The sequence below is a fragment of the Penicillium diatomitis genome (genome assembly GCF_028827545.1).
Source record: "Penicillium diatomitis strain IBT 30728 chromosome Unknown utg000010l_segment0_segment0, whole genome shotgun sequence".
In the NCBI taxonomy this organism is placed as follows: Eukaryota; Fungi; Ascomycota; class Eurotiomycetes; order Eurotiales; family Aspergillaceae; genus Penicillium; species Penicillium diatomitis.
Window position 1 is genome coordinate 868,909 of NW_026623182.1, and position 22,242 is coordinate 891,150.

General features: G+C 51.1%; 5 protein-coding genes across 5 annotated transcripts; 3 read left to right on the forward strand and 2 right to left on the reverse strand.

The window, feature by feature from the left end:
• Positions 1-8,451: 8,451 nt before the first annotated feature.
• Positions 8,452-11,322, forward strand: N7539_007318 (uncharacterized protein; the record flags this gene model as incomplete). Its single annotated transcript, XM_056936919.1, has 1 exon — positions 8,452-11,322. One exon carries the CDS (start codon positions 8,452-8,454, stop codon positions 11,320-11,322), a length of 2,871 nt encoding a protein of 956 aa, XP_056787718.1.
• A 684-nt stretch (positions 11,323-12,006) lies between these two features.
• N7539_007319 (bifunctional chorismate synthase/riboflavin reductase [NAD(P)H] ARO2) lies at positions 12,007-13,330 on the reverse strand (the record flags this gene model as incomplete). Its single annotated transcript, XM_056936920.1, has 3 exons — positions 12,007-12,803; positions 12,878-13,239; positions 13,296-13,330. The coding sequence occupies 3 exons, from the start codon at positions 13,328-13,330 to the stop codon at positions 12,007-12,009; spliced, it is 1,194 nt and encodes a 397-aa protein (XP_056787719.1).
• A 282-nt stretch (positions 13,331-13,612) lies between these two features.
• N7539_007320 (putative lipoate--protein ligase) lies at positions 13,613-15,053 on the forward strand (the record flags this gene model as incomplete). Its single annotated transcript, XM_056936921.1, has 3 exons — positions 13,613-14,572; positions 14,632-14,739; positions 14,802-15,053. The coding sequence occupies 3 exons, from the start codon at positions 13,613-13,615 to the stop codon at positions 15,051-15,053; spliced, it is 1,320 nt and encodes a 439-aa protein (XP_056787720.1).
• Positions 15,054-16,512: 1,459 nt separating this feature from the next.
• N7539_007321 (sugar porter family MFS transporter) lies at positions 16,513-18,635 on the forward strand (the record flags this gene model as incomplete). Its single annotated transcript, XM_056936922.1, has 8 exons — positions 16,513-16,608; positions 16,675-16,751; positions 16,825-17,049; positions 17,132-17,676; positions 17,737-17,744; positions 17,841-18,271; positions 18,360-18,433; positions 18,487-18,635. 8 exons carry the CDS (start codon positions 16,513-16,515, stop codon positions 18,633-18,635), a joined length of 1,605 nt encoding a protein of 534 aa, XP_056787721.1.
• A 638-nt stretch (positions 18,636-19,273) lies between these two features.
• N7539_007322 (uncharacterized protein) lies at positions 19,274-22,052 on the reverse strand (the record flags this gene model as incomplete). The annotated part of the gene is made up of 2 exons (XM_056936923.1): positions 19,274-21,772; positions 21,840-22,052. Coding segments are annotated over 2 exons (2,712 nt in total), but the record flags the coding sequence as incomplete, so codon positions are not given.
• Between the last annotated feature and the right edge of the window lie 190 nt (positions 22,053-22,242).

Here is a 22,242-nt window from a genome sequence, read left to right on the forward strand (position 1 = left end):
TGTCGGTCCGAGAGAAAGTAGCATGGTTGCTTTTTGCGCGTCTGTCGCTACGAGTACGTTTGGACATTGGTGAACAAGATTAAACAATATCCAAATCGACAGCTCCAATCGGACGGTCGCACATTCGTCTTTGGAACGAGTCTACTTCGGCTGCTTTCTGTTAAAGCTGCTATATGGACGGCTCCTGTCCCCAACGAGACCATCAGGACCGTGGTCGCTGCGTCCGTTAGATCAATCTTTAATTCAGCGACAACCCTGTTTCAGTTGAGGTGATGATCCGCTCAGGTGCCTCTTTGGGCCACGAGCATTGCTGGTCGGGACTAGGTTCATGGTCCTTGGAGCCACCGTAGTACTACAGTAGTACTAGCACGGTAGCGAGGGGACAAATATTACATCCTCTGTCCATGGGTTCACTGTTCAGTACGGATAGTACCCGACCACCAATACTTACCTGAATTTCTACCGTACGTTGATCGATTCGACCATATAGGCATATACTATGAAACGACGATTCTGATATGAGCAAGCAATCTTGCTTTGCGTCACGCATCCTCTCACCCTCATTTGGCTCTCTGACGTGACGGATGAGCCTATGGGAACCCGTCGATGCCCTAGGGTGCTCTTGGCAGCAGCGCCGCGACCCCTTCGTCCGTCGTTAGGTCGTGGGTGGGAGAAAAAAAAAGTTAAATGAAGGACGCCCAAATGTACATAGCAAGGATCATTCGCGAGAGGAACCCGCCGGTCGCTTTGCGTGCCGCATAATAGATCCAATTGCGTATTTCAGTCGCCAGTCTCACTGATCGATCCCGGCGAGGTACAAAAGCGTAGGCTGTCGAGCTTTCGTACATCTCGTGGAGTGTCACTCTCTCTCTGCTTTCCTTTGCTGTAGTTATAGCCACCACCCAACATGTATAGACTGCGGACTGAGTCTAGTGGGACCGAAGTAAAGTGATTCCTCCTCGAGTCTTAGCTGGCAATTACCCGGCGTGCGTGAACATCAACACATAGACAAGTCATAAAACTTACCATAAGTTATTCTGTACTACACATCTTTTTCGTACGTGGTAATGAATTTTAATCTCCTTCTGGGTCTGGAGACAGATACTGGACTCGAGATTCATACACAGTGCAGGACTACAGACATTGGGAAGTGTTTGTGTAACATGGCACCTTTCGAGGAATCGGGAATGTGCATCGCCACTCACCACGGCCCGTCCACCAAATTTCGTCATCGCGTTTGCCCAGAATGGCCCGTCATTGCAGGTACATCCCATCGATGGCGTATTTGCCCGATTGGTGTATATCAACTCGACTCGGACACTGCGACAATTGCACTAGTAAGAAGTCAAGAAGAAGTAGGTCTACTCAAAAATACGTAGTTAGTGTCACAAGTCACGGTGAACAAAATATTTGAAGTGAAGACTCTTTAGATTCTCGTTACCTGGCCCTGTCAGTCCGGTGCCGTGCATTCAGTAGTAGAGCCAGCACTGAGTATTGAAAATGCCTACATGGCCCAAATAATCGTTGATGTTGTCGCCGCCTGCAAAGCCCGAGCGTCATCCGTGCGTCCGTGCGAAAAGCAGAAAAAAAAAGAAGGAAAAAGAAAGGGGTCCGCTCAGACTGGAGGCCACCGGATGGGGAAGCATTGACGTCACTCCATGGATCGAAAAGATCTGGCCCCCAGGCTGATCAGCATTCTGTTGCTTCGTTTTTTGGCTCGAGTAGTGACTTTAGCACGTTTGATTTCACCGTACCTCCAAACCTTGTGGTTCATGGCTGCGGGCACAATTCAGTCAAAATGTTAGTTGGCTTGGTAAGCGCCGGGATTGCTGCGGCTATCTTCCACTCCGGCCATGGTGATCCATGCAGAGGATGCTCCGGACTCGACGTTTTCCCATGGACATTGCCAATTCTTATTTCCGTGATCATTCGACCAACGCCCCGTCGTCTGCACAGCCGGTGTCGATGCAGGCAGAACAGTAGAGACGATCTAGACGCGACTATCCCGACGGGCATTCCTTGGGTCTGTCTGTCTTTGAAGTTGATGATCCATATTCTGACGACCATCCCATTTAGAAGTACGTACTACGTAGTGAGCACTGAGCAGTGAGCACTGCGGCGACATGTGAAGTTGACCCCAAATTGAACGAACCCGCAGCGCAATGGGGCTTCTGTGTGGGGAATGGGCACAGACGACCCGATAATGCCGTAACTTATTGTACGCCACTTTCTCTGTTCATCATTCTGGTCGATATAGAGAGGTCTCTGCGAAGCGAGACCTTAATACCACATGTCCATGTCCATGGGGCCAGAAACTGGCATACTACTCACTGAACACGATCCTCTTCTGGGCGGGGGATCACTAACAAACGGCGAAACGCAATGAAATCAACCTTAGGTGGATCAGCTCTGGGTCATCCAACAACTCCAGCTCCAAATCGCTCCAGGTGGCATTAGTGGCACTGGAAAAGCGCACCGACTAACGGCGTTGCGCACCGGAGCAGTGACATACTATCGATCCTACTAAACTTCGGTAGTTCGCTGAGGGTCAATGACACACTCACTGAAACTCAGCCCACCGAGCCGATATCGCTTGGCCACTTGACGGGTGCTCGCTTTCCCCATTGTAGAGTGTTTAATGTTGAGTTCTTGACTATCAACCGCGCATATTTCGTGTCAGAGTTCTAAGAGCAGCCTGCCGAACTGTGATGCAGTTATTGTGGTGTCTCCGCCGGGCTCAAACTTCAGCAAAGACTGAGCGCTGGGCGTTTAGCAGTAGAACGCAGACATGACTCGATGCGAGTGGTATTCCGTCGTGCTCGCAGAAGTGTCCCTTGAAAATCAACCCAAATAAAAAAAAACAAATTCCAGACGGGTGCCTGACATGAAAAGCCACACTTTCAAGTGATGTGCATGAGACACACGAAATCATCCTCATCCAGTAGTAGAGGGTGTGCGACGCTGAGTACTCCTGTAGCAAAAGGCTTGCCAACACGCATTAGGCAGTCGGTCAGATGTCCCGGGCCAGTAGGCAGGGCATCAGAACACGAACTCGTTCCCAAAGCGGACGTTTGCACGTCCGTGTGTACAGCCACGGCGAGGACCAAGAGCCCTAGTAGGCTCGACAGAGACACAAACTCTCAAGCCTCTCCCGGATGGGCGCACTGCTGAGGTTGTCTTCGCCCGCAGGTTCCTCCTCGTGGAAAACCTACAGTACTCACTGCTCAGTAGAGAGTAGAGTCAGTCAGTAGACTCAGTACTCGGTCAGTCAGTAGTGGCCATGGCTACAGTAGCTACAGTCATGTACCTGTTTCAGCGATTGGCGCATCGAATACACTTTCTCCGAGGCACGGGACAACTGGTGCCACAAACCTTCCCACAGGCACTCATGAGGTGGCAGCTTGTTCGTCCCGTTTCATATTTGGAAGTTGTAACACTTTCTTGTTCTGACAAGGTCATTCGAAGTTGTATAATTCAGTGCATCCCAGTTTACTATCTAGTAAAGCCATTGAACATCTACCTATTTCGGCAACATTGACCATGAGTATCACGATCTAATGTACTTCCCATCTCCTGCAGTGGCCCACATCGGGCTTCCACCCATCCCCCATCACGACGTGGTTACTCCTCACTTCTGGTAGGTTCGCCGGGCCTATGGCCGGGTGGACCGCAACCCCACAGACAATTCAATTCCAGTAGAATTCGGAAGCGCAAACCTTGTCAAATGAGTTGGTCAGTCGTTCTTACAGTACAGTACAAGTGTACAATCACAATGTATGTGCAGATGAGCGAGATCCCAACGGGCAGATTGGACAGATTGCCTTGAGGGTGGAGACGGAGAAATTCTCGCGCATCTGGAGCCTTCGAGGCTTCACGGTGGGCTTATTCGGAGATATTCCACGAGGGGGGACTTGGGGGCATGGATTTCTGAGACTTTGTTGGCTGTGGGCAATGGGCATGGGCGTCGGCGGGCGGGGGCGGAGAATTACTTGGTCTCGGGGATTTTGCTATGTACATTGTACAATGTACATATCAGCCGCTGAGCAGTGAGCATGGGCAATGCATAACGCGAATATTCATGAATTTCATGCAAATCGCTTCCTCTTTTTATGTATATAAGAATTGAGCACAGGGACATGTGACATTTATATCATACTCGCCAAATATGCCCACCAAGTGTGCAATTCACAGGGGCGTTGACGGTAATGCACCAGTGTACACTGCACACAGTTCGATTCTCATAACAAGATTCATGGTCCTCGGCAAAAGTGTTTTGCCCATCTTACCTATAAGGTTCTAGTGGTTCATTATCATCTAACAAAAGGTATGGAACATGACCTTGACCTACTATATCACCACACAATATGGGATGAGCTGTGAATGTAGGCGGCTCCCGTCTGGCACCAGACACGAGGCTGCATGGATACGAGTTCGAACCTCGAAGAACTTACAATACTGCACTACTACTATTTGATGGGCCTAAGCGTCCCTCAAAAAACTCCCCACGGGCACTGATCAGTTCCATGAATGCGGGCTTCTTATTCGACTGACTACCCCACTCGCTTCATGCAGGTCAGCTCTAGTTTGTTTCCATTTAGCTTTGGAACACTGGTCAATTCTCACATTGGTATTCGTTTGTATATATCTACTAGGTAATAGGTATTTTACTGCCTCCATTCATCCGTCAGGAATGGAAGCGAAGCAAATCACGGGGACAAAGTAGAACCACATCAGCAGAGCCTTGGAGAATTCGGTGTGTACATAGTCTACTGGATGGGTCAGGAGACGCAGTGACATTCGTACAGGAACTCGTATGGCAATATTCCTGAGGATCATGGTTCGATACGTACTGAGACCAGTCTGATCCCAAGGTTGAATCCCGAGGGGCTTCTCCAACGACCGTGCAAGAAGCGATTAAGTGCACAGACGCCTGCGACTCAAAAAGGCCAAACAGGGGTAAAGAAGGTTTCCGTCCCCAAGTCGTGCAGGTGTAAGTCTTGCATTTTCATGAGTAATGAAAGTGAGTGGGGTTGATACTTCTGGTGAGACTGCCTATTGACGCAGACAGAAACGTCCTCTCTACTCATTTTGTTTGGTTTGCAAGCTGAGATATAGTCTGCCTGCTTTGGTGTGTAGTAGAAGAGCATATCGCATCTGTACTGTTGGTGCACCACATCTTGAATCCATCCTTCTCTATATCCGCATTATAGACACTCTACGTTGAAAGTATGAAGAGTGTGTTTTCGTAGTCACATTCAACTTTCGTCCACTTTCACGCTTCTTCATACGTCGAATAGCTTTGGGCAGAATGGATGGTAACAAGATCAAAGTCCATATGGTCACTAAAGGGAGAACTTGTCTGCCTTAAAGCATCAGACACCTCTGCCTTCTCGTCTCCTCCAGTTTCATAGGGCGGTAAAGTCCCCACTAGAGGCCATAATTGACTAAGAAGTGACGAGTGGGACAGTGAAAAAGTAGTCACTTACATCGCGGGCAACCATTTCTCAGAATGATCATTGATGTTGTGAATATCGATAGAACCGAGCCCTGTTGCTGCACAAACCCCAATCAGTCACAACTGAGACTTATCGATGTCATCGCTACAAAGAAGATAAGTGTAGATTCGTGTCGCTGCGGCTGAGGAGCTTGACGACCACAAGACAGAGTCCAGTACCCAGCTCAAGGCCCAATCCAAGCCTTAGGTAGTATCGACGAATTCCATTTGATATAGGCCCAAAGTGCACAGACTACTTTCAATCACAAGTAGCTAGTGACAATCGTCTGGGAGCGGCTCATGCTTGGTCGTGGTCTGTTAAGGCATCGAATGTAGGGAGCTGACAATGAGCTTGTGGTGGCACCTCCAGGGTCTAATATCAAGGAAGAGCCGCAAGTTCACCGTAATTGCTCATCTTACGCCTCATAGTCCTTAAAAAGCAAAAGCCAGTCGCCAGATGTGATTCGGGATCATGGGCGCAATTATCATAACGAGATGACTGGCACCTGCTTTCATTAGTACCCCGAGGACAGGATGTGTCTACCGACTGACGAATGCACCAAGTTGAGCAGGTGTTCCAAGCCCGACATGCCGAACCATCCAGGTATTGAATTCATAAGCCCCCAAAATCAATTTGTAGACACAAATGCGAAGACCTGACTATTGCTGTTGTACCGAACATGAGAGCTTCAAATGTAGAAGTTCATCATGACTCTGCTCCCTGTAAAGGCAATTAAAGACTTTTCTCGAGTACGCTGCTATATTGCCGACAACGGGCAAGAATCTCGCAAGCGCTTTAAATGATCGCCAAAGAAACACACTTGAGTGGGCTGCGATATCAGCACATATGCCACTCACTCATGCTCTTGTGGTCAAGGGTGTGAAGGCTTCTTAGATCGACACCGTTGACGAGCTCGCTTCCCAGAGGAGATTTAAGACTCAAAAGATCTTTGAGATCGGGGTTTCCTCTGATTCCCATAAGTGCTAGCGCTGAATACCGAGAAGGCCGATCATGATGGACGAACGACCTTCCATGTAACAGTTATGACAGCCGTAGGTGGAGGTGGATATAACTCTTATCCATCAACACATTCAGGTTCGAGCAAGCTCCAAGAAGGGGAGAAATGTGTCCTACCCTTCAGTGAATGGGAGATGAGCACACCTCTCAGATTCAGCAACTCGAGGCTCAGGAATAGTAATCACTCAAATCATCCGAGTTTATCCACGTCGCTCCAATTCTCTTAGTTCCCAGCATGGCGCAGGTCGGTTGGCGATCTCCATTAAAGTGTAAGTCACTGACTACTGGTCATGAGCTATATACTCGCGTGATCCATCTTCTATCGGGTGTGGGAAATCTGTCGTTCAATTCACATCAAGCAAAGATGAACGAGTCGCCTCGGCTTCAGGCACGAGGACAATCATTCCCTCATTCTTGCGGTGAATAGCACTGAAGGTTATTAGTAGGAGTTCCGCATCTGTGTACGCTCTCCTGTAGGTTGCTGTTTCCTGACAACGCTCGGCTGAGTAAATAGAAAAGTGATTACAGTACCTCGAAAGTGGATGATCGATCTTAGTGCATCGGAAAATCAGTAGCAGATCGGCAATGGGACGTTCGGGACCGCGGTGATACTGTCAAGGTAGCCCCCATTGCCCACTGGTAAGGCATGTTCAGCTGTTGCAGCGTATTCAATGTAACGGTCGGCCTAGTAGACCTACTGTCGAAGGGGAGTAGCCGGCAAATTAGTTGCATAAATAGGTTTTACGCAGACGCGTAGATGGTATCGGAGGCCCATTTAATTCAATCATCACATACAGGCGTTAGCAATATCGCCTGACTGTTTAGAATCGCCGAACGTTTTGTATAAACTCCCGAGCCCGTATGGTAGATGTTCGATCGCAATTAATCGCATTTTTCCGCAGACGCTCACAATCGCATAAGATAAGAGAGGTGGTATACAAATACGCAGTCGCAGGCAAGTGCGAAACGGCGCGAGTAAAGTTACTTGATATCTAGGAAGACAAAAAGAGCACTAAAATTATCTAGCCCCGCTACATGCCTTGTTACTGGTACGCCTCCCACTTTATCTTAGATTAAGTCACGCTCCACTGCATTGGAAAGAAGTCCTCCTGTCGAGCAGACGGTCTAGTGATTCAGTCTCTACTTCAGTGACTGACTGAGTGGCTGGCGATATGCTGCAGAGTCAAAGCCTTATCTCCAAATCAATTCCTCATAGTAACCTCGGACGAAGTGTACATTGAGTCAAAATAGCAGACTATTTCTATCGCAATGGCTCAATCTCTTCCGATCTGCGAAAGAGACGCGTGACCCACCTGGCCGTGATCTGGCCCGTTGCCTGAGTAACCGACATGTGATCACCCGCTGATGGAATGTTTACCGTTTCCGCCGCCGGGCACTCTATTAATCTTTGCTGAGGGGCAGTGTAGACATCACCCATCACATCATACAGCTGGCTTATTGGCTCAGTCACCCGCATTTAGTGCCCACAATCCACCTCGGCTCGAATCTGGCCGGATCTGCATCGATGACTACGGAGTCAAGACGAGAGGATCGAGAAAGTATGTTTACCTACGCGCAAAGGTGTGGTCGGCACGGAGAATACAGGTGGGGAAGAAACTGAGAGAGGCAGATGACTTGGGCGCCATCGGGTTCCGGAGCCGCGTCACAAAAGTAGAGATCTAAAATATTCATTCGAGTGACTGACACACCCACTCTCCTTCATTGCATGACCTACGTCTGTATCAACGCTCTGTGTACCTAAACCCATTGGAAAGATCTCAACAAGTCAGTAGCGGTCGCTGGGAGAGATACGAGCTTCAACCACCACGGTCTCGAACGTGCTGTTTGCCCCTGTCAACCGCGTGGCACCATGCTCGCCGATTCTGGAATGCCCTGCAATCCTTGATTTGGTGTCTCAGACTACTCTCGCAGACACGCGATGAAGCTCCGTCGAGGCTGCCAACGCAGCCCGATTCTGCACGCCGCACTTCTCTTCGCTTTTTTCAACAAGACCACCACTGCCCTCGTCTACACCCCCTCATCAGCTTTCCTTTCTCCATTCCATGATAATGCTGTGGTCTACGTATTGCAGCCCAGCACCACCCTTGACCATGGGATTGAGTTTTTGTCACTAAACGTCTCCCGAGACCTTGATGTCCAAACTCCAAAATATGAGACCTTGCTACCCAAGGTCCCGTTTCAAAACGCCGAACAAAACTCGACATTTACTCCAGTCATCGATGCCAGTGGTGTGATCTCGATCTATGCGGGGAATTGCCAGGATGAGGCGACGGCACGCGATACTCTTTGGCAATTCCAGCCAGACAACACCAGCGCAATCGGAAATGGGTCCTGGACACAATTTGATGTAGTGTCGACAGAACGTCTTCTTAAGCCGAAATACCTGGCGGCCAGCTTCTCTTTCACTTCCAGCCGGTCTGGCGCGCCGACTTTTTATTCCTTTGGAGGCATGTGTCCGTTTGCTAACAGTACGGGCGACCGATGGGTCTCAGCAGCCAACTATTCACAGTCCATGGTGATGATCAATCAGGACCCGACACAAGATTCCAAGTACTCTGCTCAGATCACCGGGAATCGTGCACCCCCCGTGCCCGAGGCAGGAATGTCCGCTGTGGCACTGCTCGAAACCAAGTCTCGCACCCAGACCCAGCAAGACTTCCTGTTGATAGGTGGTCATACTCAGCAGGCTTTTCTTAACATGTCCGAGCTGGCAATCTTCTCTGTGCCGCAGAACAGTTGGACGTTCGTCACGGTGGATTCAGAGCCTACGGCGAGAACGGAGCTTGCCATTAGAGATACACACATGGTAGAGCCCCGATCTGGTCATGCAGTAGCCCTTTCACAAGACGGTACAAAGGTCTTCGTTGTGGGCGGCTGGGTGGGGGATACGTCGACCCCAGCAGATCCACAACTTGCGATCTTGAACATTGGCGAAGAGTATGGTGGCACTGGGCCATGGACATGGACAGTACCCTCTCAGACAGGAACAGGTATTGCGGCGGGAACAGGGCTATTTGGTCATTCAGTCGTGATGCTTCCGGGAGACGTTTTGATGATTTCCGGTGGCTACATTATCCCAAAGACTTCGTCATCCAAGCGAGCATCATCCCTCACTGAGCGCAACTCACAAGTCTATCTCTTCAACACTTCCTCGAGCAGTTGGCTTACCTCCTACTCGAACCCAAACTTCAAGATCTCACCACCGACGTCTCGCCATCACGGCTTGTCCTCAACCCAGAAATTGAGCCTCGGTCTTGGGATCGGGCTTGGTCTGCCCCTGGCTGTAGTGAGTGCTATCTGTGCATGCGGATACCTTCGAAAGCGCGCCATACGAAACAGGCGTGACTCACAACTACGCGATCTGGCTCTCGGGGCTGAGCGTGCCCACTTCTGGACCGGAGAGGAGCGCCACCAGTCAAGCAGCATAAGAAGCTCGCAAATGACTGAGAGACAAAACCTCGTCTCTGTGACTCAACCCTGGTCGTCGACTCGCAGTAGCGCTTCACGACCTCTTTCCTGGGACGAACACCGTGATGGAACCGCCGAACGAACAGGTCTACTAGCTGATCCCTCGAGCCCTACCAAACCTGCGTCCCCAGTGAGTCAGCCACGGGCATATCGACCCTTGAACTTCGCCGAGTATCGCCGCAGCGAGCTGAGCGAAATCCATCCCATCGACGAGTGTGACGAGGATGAAGCAATGTCTCGCGAGGGACTCATGTCGGAAGTTCGTAATGAACCTGGCACAGTCAACAAAGAGACCAAGGACGTGTTCAGAGATGACCCTTTGTCTACTTCTCGTCCAACCATCTTTGGGGTGGGCCTCGGTCCATTCTACACCCGCCGAAAAGATAACGGCTCTGGTTCGGATGGTCGAGCTTCACCGGCAACGAAAAGTGAAAGAACGTCCACAAACCTGTCTGATTCATCGGGGTTCTCCTTCTGCTCGGCCACAGCCAAGCCGACTGGACAAGTCCCTCAGGCCAAACCTGTCCTGGTGGAACATCACTCAAGTCTGGGAAGCCATGGTGCCGAGAATCTCATCACATCGACGCCACATAGCGACGGAGATTTACCCGCTGCTCCTTCGGAGAAATCCTCAACGGAGTCCTATTCCACTGCTCAGACAAACTTCTCCCATCGGCAGGCGGAGATTGAGGGTCTTCTTCACAACAACAACGATTCCACCAGCCCCATCACTCCAAGGAGCGCCTCACCCTCCAAATTACCCCCGGGATCCAAACCCAAGGCGTCAGATTGGATGATGGATACTGTCCGTCGCGCACTGACACTGACACGACGCGGTGGCGCGTACTCACAAGCTGATGGTGAAGATGATAGCACTGCCTATCGAGCTTCCGGTATCGACCAGCATAGCACTTACGCCGGCTTGGGCGTCGCGCCGACTGGAAGCAGCTCCAATTCTCCTCGCCGAACTGTAAGTGCCTCTGCCGAGTTGTTTCGCCGCAAGCAAGGCGCCAGAGACTGGAACGCAAGGAAACGCCTTTCCGAAGTCCCCTTCAGCATGCCTCGTGGCACACGCGATGATCTGTTCATCGGGGCACCGGGCTATCTTGGTGACGACGACACATGTGACGATCCCGACGACTGGGACGTCGAAGGTGCCGCCGAGGGTCGAAGTGTGCAGATGACTTACACAGTCCCCCGTGAGAAGCTGCGCGTCGTTAATGCCTCGGCACGAGATATGGATAGTATTTCTGAACGATCTATTAGCGGTGGGTTCCGACGCGTCAGCGACTCGATTAGCAGCCGGCGTGTAAGCCGTTGATCGCACCGGAGTACTTTCTACGGCTTAAACCGTGATTTCTCGCCATCGTGTTGATTGTTTCTCTTCTTTGTACAATTTGTGGTTTAGCTCGTTCCGTGAGGAGATCTCTCTTCACTGGAATTGGCCCATGTGGGCTCTTGATTGATGTCCTTTACGCCTATGATGATCACTGATTTGATGCTTTACTGTCAAGAATTTGGGGCGCACAAATTCCCAGCTGGAGTCTAGTTATAGGCCAAATGATATTTCGAATACAGAATTCATCACTTTTAGAGGTGATTGTTTAACTAATCCGTAGCAAAGACTCTGTCAGCTAGCTGCTGCTGAATGGTGAGCATCCTTTTATGCTCAGTATACTGCTACGTCTTCAATTAAACGGCAGACGGTAGACTGCTTGACTGGGCAAATAACGAGAAGTCTAATCGTAGCTCATGCATTTCATTCAGGGACTTTCGATTTTAGCCCACTCTAAACATTGCTCATTCAAGTCTCACAACCAAAGATTCACAACCGAAAAAAAAATGTAATGTCTTGCGGGTGGAAGGGAGGCACCGGAGCACTTATGCCACAGATCCAGGTGCAGGCCCACAGGTTTTCCAACCCTCGCGTGCCCTTTTCCCGGGTTAAACACCCGATCGCTGTAACAGCGTAGTCAACACTTCGACTCCAGATATTCATGCCTCCTTAGGAGCAGTGGTAGGCTTGGTGGGCAAAGTGGTGGTCAACGTAGGCAGCATGTTCCTCGCACTCGCGCGCGTACTGGGCCATCAGGGCATCCATAATGACCAATGCAGACATGGCCTCGACGATTGGCACCGCACGAGGAACAACACATGGGTCATGGCGACCCTTGGCCTCCAAGGTACCCGTCTGCAAATCATAAGTGGCGGTATTCTGGGCTTGGCCAATAGTCGCAGGAGGCTTGAAAGCGACACGGAAGTAGATCGAGGCACCGTTGGAGATACCGCCCTGAATACCGCCGGAGTTGTTGGTCTTGGTCTTGAGACGACCATCATCGGAGACAACGAATGGATCGTTGTGAGTGGAGCCAGGCACCTCACAGCCGCCGAAGCCGGAGCCAATCTCGAAGCCCTTGGTAGCGGGGATGCTCAGCATGGCGTGCGCAAGCTTAGCTTCTAGCTTATCGAAGCAGGGCTCGCCGAGGCCGACGGGAACATTGCGAATGACGCAGGTGACGGTTCCTCCGATGCTGTCGTGCGCATCGCGGAACTTCTCAATCACCTTGGTCATGCGCTCGGAGGCATCAGCGTCAGGGCAACGAACAGGAATGAACTTGTCCACCGTTGGGCGGTCAATGGTCTCTAGGAGCTGAAGGTATTCGGGGTTTGTGGAAGCGGTAGGATGCTCGGGAGTGGGAGGGAAGAGGTGCTCGTTGCCGACGGAAGAGACAAAGGAGACGATGTCGACGTTGTGGGACAGCTTCAGGTACTTTTCGGCGATTGCGCCAGCGGCGACACGACCTGAAAGGATAGGTGTTAGTTGTGACCTTGCATTGTTATAGATGGGTATTCTCCAGGCTTGTTGTAAGACATACCGATCGTTTCGCGGGCACTGCTACGGCCGCCACCGCTGCTGGCCTTCACACCGTACTTCTCAAGGTAAGTGAAATCGGCGTGGCTAGGGCGGGGGTAGAGATCCATTGTGCTGCCACCGTAGTCCTTGGGACGCTGATCCTCGTTGCGCACAATCATGGCAATCGGTGTGCCTAGCGTGACACCGAACTCAGTGCCTGACTGAATCTCAACGCGATCCTTCTCATCGCGGGGAGTGGTAAGGGCACTCTGGCCTGGACGGCGACGAGTCATTTGAGGCTGAATGTCTGCCTCTGTGAGCTCCATGCCAGGAGGGACACCATCGACGATACAACCGACAGAGCGGCAGTGCGACTCGCCATAGCTGAAACGAATGTTATCAGCATAGTGATTTCAGTATTGTTTGGAGGGGCATCTTACGTAGTGACACGGAAATGCTCACCCCACGTCGACATTATTGCGGATTCTGAGGGGTTGTCTTCTGGGGGATACGGAAGCTATTCAGATGCAACGAAATCCAATTGCAGATGTCGAGTAATCGTAAGTTGTCCAGAAAGATACTTAGATTAGAAGAAATGAGATAAAGAAGCACAGCAGGAAAGAAAAAGAATCCGGACGCCCCCAAAAATCGACTCATCAACAGTTTCCTATCTCGGACTAGCGTCACCGACCATCGGCCCTCCGCGGGTTTACGGTGATTCTCCAGAGATGTCAGATCACCTCTTCGCTCTCTCCAAATGCTACTCCGACCATGTCTTGCCTGGTCACTCCGCGGATGTGTTAGGCAGGTACGCCACAATTCCTCCTACCCACTTGAACGTTTTTCGGATCTCGCCCGCCGGCCGTCATCCCAGCACCAAATCTATCAGTCGCTCTCGACTGATCCGTACGTTAACCTCTCCATCGAGCACTTTCTGCTGGAGAACGCGCCTGCCGACTCAAGCGTACTATTTCTCTATATCAACCGCCCGTGCGTGGTGATCGGTCGCAATCAAAACCCATGGCTGGAGACTGATTTGCGCGTATTGGAGAATGATCGCCGATTCAATTCGGGCCGCCACGATGCCGCTGTCTACGTTCGGCGACGATCAGGGGGCGGTGCGGTTTTCCATGATGAAGGGAACCTCAACTATAGCGTGATTTCGCCGCGCACCACATTCACTCGCGATAAGCATGCCGAGATGGTTGTTCGAGCGCTACACCGCGTTGGCGCAGTCAACACAAGTGTCAATGAACGACACGACATTGTGATGAAATCGCCTGCCACTGGTCCAGCGAGCGACGAACCGAAGTTTCGAAAAGTGTCTGGGTCGGCCTTCAAGCTGACTCGTCACCGAGCGCTACATCACGGCACCTGCCTCCTCGATTCACCCAATATCTACGATCTGGGGCGATTCCTGCGCTCGCCTGCCCGTGGCTACATTCAGGCGCGAGGCGTAGACAGCGTCCGCTCGCCTGTTGGAAATGTTTCGAGTGCGCTAGCAGATTCATACTTTTCCATGCAAACTGTAATGGATAACATCGTCGAAGAGTTTGCCTCTCTGTACCAAGTACATGCTGATGTTGTCCGTCGCGCACGTCGTGCGCTTGCTGGCGAACCTGACCTGTATGCTGGCAACAGCTGGGTTATGGGTACAGTGAGTGATGCCCACGGCGAGCAAGAGCCTGACATTCGAAAGGGAATTGCGGAGTTGCGGGTAAGTGGGGATCATGGCTTCGAGTCTCTGGGACCAGGCTTTTGCTAATGTGTTTCAAGTCGTTGGAATGGAAGTATACTCAAACACCTCAATTCACCTTCTCCACTTATCCCACGGAGGATGATCCGCGTGAACGTCCCCCGCTACCTGCAACACTTCCCTCATCAGTAGGTTCTTCATCTTCCTTGAATTGACCGTTTTGATATTAGAATGGCTGACTTTGCACTAGACTCGCGTCTTTCTCCGCCTCAAACATGGCGCCATCATCGAGAGCAATGTCTCTCTGTCAGAAGATGGTGCAGTTGCGTCTGATCAGGCAAGCCATATGCAGGACATATTAAATGGCCAGAAACTGCATGAAATCACTACCGAGCGCTGGACAGAGATGCTCCGACAGGGCCTCTCAGACTTTAGTGACGTTGACGATGCCCTTTTGCAGGAACTTGCAGAATACTTGGGCGATCTACTAGGGGGCCAGTAGAATCATGCTCTGACGCCTGCTTGTTGGACACGAGTAATCGTGTCTGTCCACTTCATGTACAATTAAAGTGAATCGATCTATCGGTATTTGCGACATCCTACAGGACGCCCTCCATCATGGGTAAATCTCTGCAGTGCCGCCCCCGGTCCCGAAACACACATGCTAGCCCTGAATACCTAGCTAGACGTGGTCAAGGGCATGATATTCGAGGTCTCACAACGCGCTGAAGCGCGATATGCTCCTTCATGCCGGGGACCTTCCTTCGTCATTGCTGGATGATCAATCTTCGATCTAATCACGTGTTGGGAGTCTTGGGAGCTTGGCTTTAACAAACGGGGAGAAATATAGAATTGAGCACTCACACCTAAGCTGATTCAGGACAGAGTTGAGGTCAATACGGATTCATGAATATTCTCTCTAACTTTTTGCTCCGCGAGCACATCCCTTCCATCACCCGCGACTGGTGTGTTTAGGATGTCTTGTCCTCCAAGCGTACAGAGCAGTTGACATCTGGTGCTATTGGTACCCCCTCATGCAACCTCGATTGATGTAGAAGTCAGGGAGACGAGCTTGACCGGACCAGGCGGTAGTGCCGTGGTACTGCTGCTCTCTCCCTCACTTGGCCTCGAACGAGCACGCCAGACAGCTTCCTGCCTGTTGAGCGATTCAATTGATCCTCATTCAGAAGTTCCAATCCTGGCAAGCTCTAACATGCCAAGGACCCCCCGTCGGGGTGTATGTGATCTGACTGGTCTCGATCCCCCGCATTCTGACGCCGATCAATCACAATTAGCCGAGAACTCATGCTGGTAACATCCCCAACTCGATGCCCGTCTGATTTGATTCGATTTATTTGTCTCTTCGACGTGAGATTTTAGCCACACTTCCCACTTTTGGCATATCTGGTGACGTTCGTGGTTGGCTGACACCGGTTCCGACGACTGCTCTCACGATGTCTGCGACTCGGCATGTCCTTCTTGAGGGCATCCCGCAAGGCCATCTTTCGTCTCGAGAATTCCAAGAAACCCCGCGCGCGAGCTTACGGCGTCAGACCTGCCGATGAAAGAACTCCAGTACAGCCAAGCCAGCCTCACAGGAATTTTCCACCTGTGTGAACCATCGGCCGCGACCAACAGCGAGCACTGTATCCTGTCAGCAGCCAGATTTTGAGACTCCCGCTTGGCTGTGAGCACCTTCCCCCTCGAAGGTGTAGCTTGCTCACAAGCGTGGTATGTGTTATACAGGCCAGCAACTCAGCCAAGACCACGCTAGGCGCAGCTGATGTCTTCAAACCGAGAGCGCCATAGCCTGGTTGCTCACACATGACCGTGACTGACGGCAATTGAAATCCTACGAGTCGATCCTTAAAATCCAACCGTCGCTCTGACAGGTGAACTGTGCTCCCTGAAGACTCGACTTACACTTGAGACATTGGTTCTGCAGACTATATTCCACCGAGATGTCGTGGTTGCTTCAGAAGATCGTTCACAATGAGGCGATGAAGACGGATCCTAAGGAGGTTTATGGTTGGAGAGTGTACGCACTGGCGTGTTCTGTTCGTGGCTCTCTACTCTATGGCTTCTCTGTCCGGGATCCAGTAAAAATTCTAACATCTGAGTAGGCGTGCTTTGGTGGCATGCTCTTCGGGATGGACTCTGGTATCATTGGCGGAGTCCTCACAATGACACCTTTTGAAGAGTGAGTCATATTTCCCGTGTCTTTGCCGTCGTCTGTCTTCTTAATTCTGATCTATTCCCCTTCTCGTTTCCAGTAAGTATGGCTTGTCGGGCCTGAACAAAACTGAACAGGCGAACCTATCCGCCAATATTGTGTCAACCCTGCAAGCAGGTTGCTTCTTCGGAGCCCTGCTAGCATCACCAGCGGCTGATCGATATGGAAGACGGTATGCGCTGATTGGGGCTGCTTTGCTTGGTATTATCGGTGTCGTCATGCAAACTGCAGCGAGTGGTCACCTGGAAGCGATGTATATCGGTCGGTATGTGATTCTTCGTATCTCACGCCCTTCAATCGCTCTTTTGGGTCGATGCCCTCTAACGAAGATTCTTGCGTATGATTAGTCTAATTACTGGTTTCGGTGTGGGATCCGCATCAATGATCAATCCTCTCTATGTCTCGGAAAATGCGCCACGCGCGATTCGGGGTGGTCTGACCGGCCTATACCAACTCTTTATCACCATGGGAATCATGCTGGCTTTCTGGATCAATTACGGCAGTCTCTTGCACCTGACGGGGTCTACGATGTATCTCGTACCGTTAGCTATGCAAGGACTTCCTGCTGTGCTTCTACTTGGAGGAATGCTTATGTGCAATGAGTCGCCCCGCTGGTTGGCCAAGCAGGATCGATGGGAAGAAGCGCGCGCCACTCTTTCCAAAGTCCGAGCACTCCCTGCGGACCACCCGTATGTGGAAGAAGAGTTCCAAGGCATCGCTCAGCAATTGGAACAAGAGCGACTTCTCATTGGAGGTTCAAGCTTTCTGGACCTGATGAAAGAAATGTGGCTTGTTCCCGGTAACCGCAAACGAGCCATCATATCTGTGCTCTTAATGATATGCCAGCAAATGACCGGTACCAATGCAATCAATTACTACAGTCCTCAGATCTGTGAGTCTACCGCTTGATACGATTGACGAAGTCGCAAGCATTGTCACTAACGAGACCCAGTCAAAAATGTGAGCACATAACCTCGGCTTCCTGAGCGCCTTGATGCCGCGCGCCTTAGCAGTCCATCGTTTGGTCACTAACTTGCCCATCTTGACGGTCTTTAGCTAGGTGTTGAGGGCAAAGCAACCAATCTCTTTGCAACCGGCGTTTACGGAATCGTCAAGATGGTCAGCTGTGGTGTCTTCCTTGTATTTGTCGCCGATTCCCTCGGACGTCGCCGCTCCCTCCTGTGGACATCTATAGCCCAAGGCCTAGCGATGATGTACATCGGCTTATACGTGCGTATCGCACCTCCAGTTGAAGGAAGTCCAGTCATCCCAGCTGGCTACTTTGCCCTCGTCTGCATCTTCTTATTCGCGGCGTTCTTCCAATTCGGCTGGGGTCCCGTTTGCTGGATTTACATATCCGAAATACCAAGTGCCAGACTTCGATCGCTCAATGTGGCCATCGGAGCTGCAACCCAGTGGCTGTTCAACTTTGTGGTGGCTCGCGCTGTGCCGGTGATGCTGACTACAGTCGGTGCTAATGGATATGGGTGAGCTTTCGATCCTAGTGTGTCGGTGATGACGAGCCACGAGCTACTTCGATTCAAACTAACTTGAGGTCGATCTGAAAACGCACAGAACGTACATCATCTTCTCGTGCTTTTGCTTCTCGATGTTTGTATTTGTCTGGTTCTTTATCCCAGAGACGAAAGGTATGATTCGATAATCGCGATACCTGACGTGCATATACTGATTATCATCCAAGGATTATCACTTGAAAAGATGGACGATTTGTTCGGTGTCACCAATCTAGCTCAACAAGAGATTGACGATGCGGAGCAGAGCGTCATCGCCAAAAATTCCAGCAAACCCGCAGTCAACCGTGCGCAGCACGTCGAAAGCCATCGCGCATGAAAGCCTGAACTCCGTCGCCAGGTAATGGGAACTCCCGTCTACCCTGTGCATTCGCATAAATGCGAGCTCTAGAAAAGGGCGTAAGATTGGGCACGGCCGTCGATATTAGCACTTGGAAACGGACGTCATTCTACTAGGATACCTGCCTGGAATTGGAAATATTGCAAATGTGTTCAGACTGGCGGACGCCTCTTGGGCTAGATTTCTATAGGGAACCTGTGGCCACAACGGAAGACCTTGGGGTAGTTGGTAGTTACAATCAAGCCGCATTTTATTCACATGGGTTGTGTCGTAAAATCATGTACATCATAAGTATCGAGCCTGAATGCGAGGAGACGGCAGGAGAAATCAAACGGAGGAAAGTTGGAGGAGGGGAACGAGAAGAAACAATGAAGATGAACAACAAAACTGATGAAAAATGACCACTGCTGTGGGTGGTATGATGCTCGCTTTCGCCTAGTACAATTTGAGGAGGAAACAAAAGACGCATTGCGGAAAGAGCGCGAGGCTCTCTTGCTGTGGGCTAGACATAATAAAGTTGGAAAATATGAGGAAGGCATTTCGCAGGATCAGGTTCATAAATCAAGCAGGAACGGGCATTTGAAGAGTTTAAAGAGGACATCAGCGGTCGATGGATTTCAGCGAAGCGTGCGACCAAGGAACTTACGCCCCGCGAGGCCTTGCTTTGTTTGACTCCGTGTAACACGCCGAGGAGCAGGTCCGTCCTCCAGGCTGAGCCCACTGATTCCTGGGCCAAGCTCACTTCGGCGAGGGGAGAAAGCAGAGCCAAAGTCAGATTCGGAGAACCGACCGTACCGAATGTTCCGTGCCGTGGCATCTGTCAGAGTCGTGGCTGTTGTAGCCACGGTCTCTGTGTCTGAGTCTCGATCGTAGTCGGAGGGAGGATCATTTTCTTGTAAGTCACTCATCGTAAAGCTATGCGGATTCTTTTGCGACGTCGGCGCCGGGAACGTATTGTAGCTTTGAGAGGACAGAATCCGGTAGCGCTGAGTAGGTGGCAAGACGGAGGACAGCGCCGAAGAGAAGCTAGAGCCATCGGTAGTCGATGAAAATGAAAGCGATGGAGCTTCGGAGTTCCCAGCAACTGATGGAGCCGGAGGTGAATTGTTGAATGAAGATTGAGTAGGAGACCAGGGGGTTGCACTCAAAGCCGGTAGAGACAGCTGTGGGGATGCAGGTTGGCTTGGACATGAGTCGCCTGCTGCACAAGTTTGGGCCTGGGCTACCACAGGACTCGAAGAGGTCAAGAGTCTCTTGTAAGGCCCGATCATGCCAAATCCTTCTTGCAAAGCCATAAATGCGAGAAGCAATTTCCCGTACCTATCAAAATATTCCCGCTCAAAGGAAGCTCGAGGCAGATGAGCTCCGAGGTGGACAGCTGCTGCAAGCTCCGTAATGTAGACGAGGATCTCCATACCATCCCAGTTGATCAGCGGAGACTTTACTGCCTCGAGAAGGGCGAAGCCCGCAATCAAACTGGCATTTCCGAGGGCGCCCGCCTCGATGTAATTACCCGGGATCGAGAGCAGATGATTCTGAGAAAGCATCCAAGCGAAGAGTGAGCCTAAAAGCAGTGCAAGTCTAAGATACTTGAACCCCCAGGTTTTAGGCAGGGAAGCCCCAGCCCTTGCATTTGTGTTCTGCTCTGCCCAGGTTATTTCCGGGGCTTCACGGTCCATGTTGAAAGCGCGCTCAAAGAGAGATTCAAGCCCCGTAGCGGTATTCAAATCGCTTTTTGGGAAAAATGAGGGGGGCCTGAATACTGTCTCAGGGCCACTGTCTTTTGACCGCCACTGGACACCAGGTCGAGGGGGTGCTTGTTGGAAAATATTGTGTTGAACAACTTGTTCAATGGGCTTCGTAGACGACTGTGTACGGAGGTTCCATGCCGGCGGCCTGGGGGCAGGGGGCAAGCTGCCTCTGAACGGCGAAGGCTCCTTCACAGGGGAGATATTCTGTACTTGGTGGGCGTGAATTCTGGGCTGGAGCACAGGCTTGGCGACAGAGGGCGTCCACTCCATTTCGTCAGCCCCCGGAGGTGGTGTTGGAAACGTCGTTGGTTCACGGGATGGAGAAGTGACAGGAGCGAGCTTGTCTACAGGAAATCTGTAGCTCATAGATTCGCTACCTGTTCTAGGGGCGGTGACAGGGTCGCTGCTTGGTTTCATTCTCGGCGACGTTCCACCACTCCGCAAGGGCTGTTCCCAGGAGTTATCGGACCAGTCAACCAAAGGCTGCGTATTGAACTTGACAACCCGACGAGACACGATGACCGAGAGCAAAGTGAAAATAATCATAAAGGAATGAAGGGCTGGGGGCAGTTGCTTGCTCAGGGCGCTCGCCGATGGATCTTTCAAAATTTCCCAAAACAAGCAACGAGCCACGAGCGTTATGAGCTGCACGTGGTAGTACTCTGCGAATCCGGAGAACCTACCAGTGCGACCCTCGATCCTCATTCTCAGCTTCGGATTCCACCAGATCGACATCAGACCTACGATGAGGGCGAATCCAGCATGGGGAGCGAAGTCAACAGAACATCTTTCGGGGATATGGCCAAATTGCATTGTTTGAACCAAGCAAGACGATAGCGAAGCAGAGATTTGCGGACTGAGATTTGAATCTTCCCCTACTGTCTGTCGGGTCAGAACGTTTGTCAGATCCCACGTAAGCTGCCCGAAGATGCTGGTCCAGTATCCGAAAGCGCCTGCATACACGAGCAGGCTTTGCCAACTTCGGGCTCTGGCCTGCCGAAGGGTTTTACTCGCTCTGCTGCGGTCCATCATCCGACGAAGATGGTCAGATTTTGCTTCGTAGCCCTTCTTGCGAATTTCTTCCAGTACCCGAGGTCCACATGATTCGCAGACCTGTGGATATCTTTCCTCGAGACCTTTCTTGAATTGCGCGTAGCCACGCTCGTATTCAGCATCGGTAGGATCGTCAGATGGAGGAAAGTATGCGGCGAGCGACGATCTGAATAGATGTTGATTTCGAATACACTTGGAACAGAAAGTGTTCGATCCGGCGAACTCGGTCGATTCCACATGAGGACTAGAGATGGATCCATCGCTGCTGAAGCGGTTGATATCTTCCGCTGGAGGGTCTGTTATATCTCCATTCTGAAGCACAATATGAAAATGGTTAGACCCTGGTACGGAATGCGTGCTTCGCTCTTTCCGAACGTACCTGGTCCAGATAATTATCAGCCTCGCAATGACGGCAACGGAATTTGCGGATAGACCCATCAAAGGGTTGGGCAGCCCGTCGACCGCAATAAAAACAGGTCAAACGTTTCGAAAATAGCGCCATGACATGTCCAATGTCCTGGACCTCGAAGCCCCGAGTGGTAGATGCGAAGTTTGTGTTCGGTCGCAAGGGGATAAAAACAACAAGCTTCGGCCTGAAGTGCAACACAAGAATTCCGCAGGCCGCAGGGGCGCACGGACCTCTATCGGCACGTGTCGCGCGGACGCGACAGCTTCAATTTTACCCAAAGCGAATCAAACCATCAAAAGCTTATCGACCCCCCATGCCAACACTGACTGCCCCTTATTTGGCCTTACATATTCATTGATCAAGTAATAACGGC